Genomic DNA, 5,357 nt, shown 5'->3' with positions numbered 1-5,357 from the left:
TTACTTCTTGCTTCGGTGATGAGTTTGTGCCATGACTTGTTGTCAAAAATGCAGGTGTCAGCGCTTGCGACAAGCTCCGATTGGTGCTGGTTCTTCACCATTCACTATTAGTTACCTTCCCTGACGTGCCCATGCTTTCCTAGAGGGGTAATCTGAATCAAGCCACAGATCGGGTGAACCTTATGAATGAAAAGCTTGTGGCGTGGGTACTAATAAAGTTGGCTGACATGGTAATAATTTCTTCGTAGTTGTCGTGGAAACTACAGTGATGGATTTATTGCCATCAACTGATATTTAGTCACCTGTTTTGTCTCGATTAGGCGATTTGCTGTTTTGGGGTGCGCCTAACCCGCACTTATGAGAGAATCCGGGCTGAGGTGTTGGTTGGTTGTAAAACCTTTTCTGCTGTACAGCTTGCAGAAAGTTGGTCTCGAAGGAAGTTTTGGAAGGAAGGAGGGAAACAAGGAGGGAGGGATGAAGAGCGTGCGTATTTGAGTGGACTAGAGCGTGTATGTTCGAGTAATCAACAACCAATCACTGTATTAGGGGAATGAGATTGTGGAAGTCATCTGCGATGCTGAGCATGGTTTTGAGAGGGAGCAAGTGTTAATCCTGTCTTTCGAGGAGGAGACATCATGAAGAGAGGGAGTGCAGGAAGCGTCTTCCATCTCAAGTTCATGCTGAAGTTGGAGCTGGCGAGACTCGTGAGGGTGACTCACAGAGTTGCTCACTGTCAGAGGTGTTGCAGGTTTCACTGAAATTTTTGGGCACGGCTCTCTCTTACGTAGCTTCGAACTGAACTGCAGGTGCTCTTCAGCTCAATACAGGACGCAGGTGCACGAGTACTTGGATTTCAGCACTGGCCCAATAGCTTAGAAAGTACATGGAACTGGCTATAATGTAGAGCACACTGTAGAAATCATATTGTATCTTCCAATGAACCGCCATCGACAGTGAGGTTACAGTCCGAGAATGCGATGTTGGTAGTCGCTGTAAAAGAGCAGAAGAGGTGATCCTGAGGACTGATTTTGATGAACCGCGAAGTCGGAGCTATGGAGGCTTTTTACGAGGTTCTGCCAGTAGTGCTGAGGAAATTGCCGTTGGTTGATGCAATCCGTGCGCGGGCTGTGTGCCGGGGTTGGAGGGACTGCATAGATGCGGATAAATTTAAATTCGAATTTGGAAAACCTTGTTCCTACTGCCCGCTTGTGTTCAAGCTCACCGACGGTGAACATACGTGGTCAGGGTACGATGCCACAACTCTGAAATGGGAATCGCTGCCCTCGCTCTCGAATGCCCCTCGAAATATCTCTCTTCTCCCTATTCTTGGTAAGCAGCGAAACCCTAAAATTAGTTTGTCGTTGTTTACAATCGTGCTTGCAAAATGGAAGTACGATCATTCTTTCCCATTCTACTCATTGTAATCTTCACATGTCTTCCAGGAAGCGGCAACGGTTCTGTAGGTTTCGGAGTTCTCGGAAGTTATTCAGCTTACATCATTGCTAACCCGTATTTACAGAAGTGGAAGACACTACCGAGCTCACCGGACTGTTGGGGTCATGCGGCCATGTTTATGTCAAGCGATGAATTGGGTGGTTTCCAAGTTGTTGCTGTTCGCAACGACGACACATATATTTACGAGTCTGAACACGACAGGTGGAGGGAAGTTGGGCACCCGCCTCGATGCGTGAAAGAAGGGCAAGTGATTCCCCGCATCAAAGACAAAGCTTGCGTTGCCTTTTGCAACAATCGTCTGTATACTACGAGCGCCGACGGCGACATGCTCATCTCTTTCGACATGCGCACAAAGCAATGGGCAAATCAGAGATTTCCTTTCGATCCAGATGTTTGTCATTTCAGCGAGTCCGAAAAAAAATCCATGCAGCTTGTAGAGTGCTCGGGGACTCTCTTCGCAGTCACAGAAGACGAACAAATCGGGAGAATTGCAGTGTGGGGAATCGGGACGAGGCTGGGGCAACTCTCACTCACAGTTACGATGCCTTTGACGGTTCAGCATTTCTTAAAACCTAATCCGCCGACACCTTATCGAAGGAGATCGAAGCCAAAGAAAGTGATATCCACTGGCCACGGCCACCAACTCTTCTTCTGGCGTCATGGGAGCTTGACCATTATCTCGTACGATCTCTTTACGCACAAATGGGACATGCTTCCGGACATTGCTATGGCGAGGGCGGGAGAGGAAGACATCTCCGAACTCCAGGTCAAAGTGGACATTGGCTTTTTTGAGCCCTTGAACATAGTACAGTAAATCTCTGCTAACAGTTCCTACACCCTATCAGCTCAACATTTGATGCACTGTATGTTTCAGTAACTGTTCGTGTCTGTCTGCGCTGAAGCAATTTCATCTTCAGACACGCGAATCCAAAAACCAGACCGCGATCTGCCGTTCCCTCAGTGGAATTCAATAGACCCTAGTACTAGCCATTCTTGTGCCTTGTTAACAGTTATCTTGCCGCGGACGTGAAGGCGCAGTGCTTCGCATAATAACCTCCTATCAGTTCTCGCGTGATAGGTATCTTGAAAACAAACAAAAAAAAATTCATAGTGAAATAATTCTTCCATATAATTTACCTCCGATTGTACTTGTATATTCAACTCTACTGACGCATTTGTCACATTCTGTTCAATGTTTGCACCGATGTTTGTCCGTTGTTCCCAGTTGAAGGTGCGCTCGGAAACTAGTCTCATGCCCCAGGCAGGTATCACACACCATGTGTGCTGAAGCATGAGAGGTCTTATGTCAGCACAGAGGTCCTATGTCAGTAAAAGGGATCGAATATATGCCCCTACAGTCCGTCAGGCTTTTGAGAGCGAGAGGGCAAGCAAAGAGGCAACATGGCCATGTGGGTCCCGGTTGTAAATCGAAACACACAGTGTCTCCACTAGAGGATCCTTTTCCAGATGGAGGGAGCTGGCATATGGGATTCCCACCGCAAAAGTGAGGCACCCACAGCTTGTGATTCAGACAGGCAGGGTTGGCTGTGGCTGAGTGGATGAGGTGGGTGGGTGAGAGTGTGTGAACGATGGAGGAACAGGAAGAGACATGCCACCCCTTGACTGAGCTAGGCTGGGCTGTCCTGCCACTGCCCCTGCCCTTGTGCAACTGAGTTGTGCTGAACAGCTGGAAAATTGGCAACACACATGACTCCCTTTGATGCCCCCCACCCACCCTTTCTTTTCTGCCTTCATTGGTCTGCAACCCCCATCAAGCATTACCCTCTTCTCATGATCATGCACACTTGGGAACAATCGTTGCAGTACCGGAATAGTTCAGCTTTTCTGTGCAGTCCAGTTTTGTATTGTGTTTGCTTTTGTTATTCATTCATGTTTCTCGTTTCATATTTGATAGTTTTTTGACGTTGAAGATTAAAAAATGGTTAATTTGTGCAATGGTTGCTTCCTAGACAAGAAACATGTTAAAAGATGTTTTCTTTTTTTCTTTTCTGCCACTCCTTTTGTACTATATTAAAATACTCACTTTAGCAAACTCTGTACAGTTTGTCCTCATAATTTAAAATGATTTTGTAACTTGGAAAGAAAGGATGCATTTTATATGCAATATTTGTACAATATTACTATACAAAGTTGTAATAGGTGAGATATTAGTAAATTTTGTTTCTAATAAATGAGTAACCACATTTTGTATGCAATTGCTATCCATATATTTTATTTGAAATATGCACAAAATTCATAATATTTTAATCAATTTTCATTTAATATATCTTTATCTTAATCATTTATTCACATTTGTTTTTCTAATATTAAACATCGTTTTATGTGAATATTCTCCAAATTCGTGTAAGTAAAGTTTATTTTTAAAAGCATATGAAGATTGTAACTACTTCTGTATTTAATACTTTTGATATTGTTATCATATTTTGATAACAACATTCTGTAAGAAACTCTCTTATCTCTAGCATTATCTAAGTACTATCTAATAATTCAAAATTAGTGCATATATATATATATATATATATATATATATTTTTTTTAAAAAATACATTTTAAATAATCAAAACTTTAATTATGCCAAACACATTGACAAAAATCTTCCAAAACAATAATAGCATCTAGTCAAATGATATTACAATCACATATAAATGTAATGAGTTTGTATACATCTAGAACTGTTTTTAGTTACAATTTCAACAACTTTCAAAATTAATCTCCAACAATCAATTAGTTCTTAAAATACAATTACTTAATCTAAGGTAATAAATAAATAAAAATAAAAACTAAGTAAATATGGTATTAATTAATGTCGAGTGTAAATTATTTATTTCTAAACATTAATAATTATCACAAATATGATGTTGTAAAAATAGACTATACAAAAAATTGTAGGAATGTAATAAGAATGTATTAAATAACATTTTATAAACAAAATTCTATCATATATAAGATTTACAAAAAAATTGCATTATAATACAAAGATTTATTATACCATGCATTCTTGCAACATGATGCTACTGAAAGCCTAACCTCTTGCTCCTTATACAACCTTCAAAAGACCCTCAAAAGGCACCAGAAAACTTTGCAAAAGTGGAAGGTTACATGGTTTAAAAGAGACAATTTGTAAAGCACAACAATTGTTTAAATGAAGAACTAAATAAAAAGTGAGATTTATGTATATAATTAAATTAAAAGCTTGCAATAAGAGAACACTGGTTGAAGAGTACAACTAGTGCAAGAATGGATTGTCTCTTTTAAGTGATTATTTTATAAAAAAATAGAAAACAAATCATAGTTGGAATGTTGATATTATAAATGCTTAGCAACTTCTATGATCTGGTTGAGAATATTGTAGCCTATCTTGTGGCCAGGAGAATGAATGTCAATCAAAAGCACATGACAACTATGTGGTTGAAAGTGTGTGTTGACCCCAAGTTTATTGCACAAACCCTTCTATCTCATTAGTTGCCCAGTGATGCATTGAGAAATTTCCAACAAAAGGCACAAATCAAAAGTAGAAACTCTTGCAAATAAGTAATCAATTGAAACTCTATTAGATATTGCCATTGAAAAAAAAATAAACCATGGCATCGAAATTAATAAAAATAGCAAGCTTGTGTAAATTGTCTTTATATTAAAAACCGCCAAAACAAATTTTGTTATTCTTCTTAATTGCACTTATAAGACATACAAATAATCCTCTTAATTCCAAAAAAGATTATGACGTATTAATTATGTCTAATACATTGTTATTCAATTTTGATCATTGTTGCAATAGATAGGTACCAAATGTTGTTACTACATGAAATAGAATTTTTTTCTCTTAATATATCTTTTTTTATTTTTTTTATTATTTTACAAGTAGTAAAAAATAATTGTATTAT

General features: G+C 39.2%; 1 protein-coding gene across 1 annotated transcript; it reads left to right on the top strand.

Moving 5' to 3' along the window:
- Positions 1 to 283: 283 nt before the first annotated feature.
- LOC112288373 (F-box/kelch-repeat protein At5g15710) lies at positions 284 to 2,609 on the top strand. Its single transcript, XM_024532521.3, has 2 exons — positions 284 to 1,329; positions 1,443 to 2,609. The coding sequence occupies exons 1-2, from the start codon at positions 1,032 to 1,034 to the stop codon at positions 2,267 to 2,269; spliced, it is 1,125 nt and encodes a 374-aa protein (XP_024388289.1). The 5' UTR covers positions 284 to 1,031; the 3' UTR covers positions 2,270 to 2,609.
- Positions 2,610 to 5,357: the final 2,748 nt, after the last annotated feature.

The sequence above is a fragment of the Physcomitrium patens genome, chromosome 1, assembly GCF_059467195.1.
Source record: "Physcomitrium patens ecotype Gransden chromosome 1, ASM5946719v1, whole genome shotgun sequence".
NCBI lineage: Eukaryota > Viridiplantae > Streptophyta > Bryopsida > Funariales > Funariaceae > Physcomitrium > Physcomitrium patens.
This window is presented reverse-complemented; position numbering and strand designations above follow the sequence as displayed.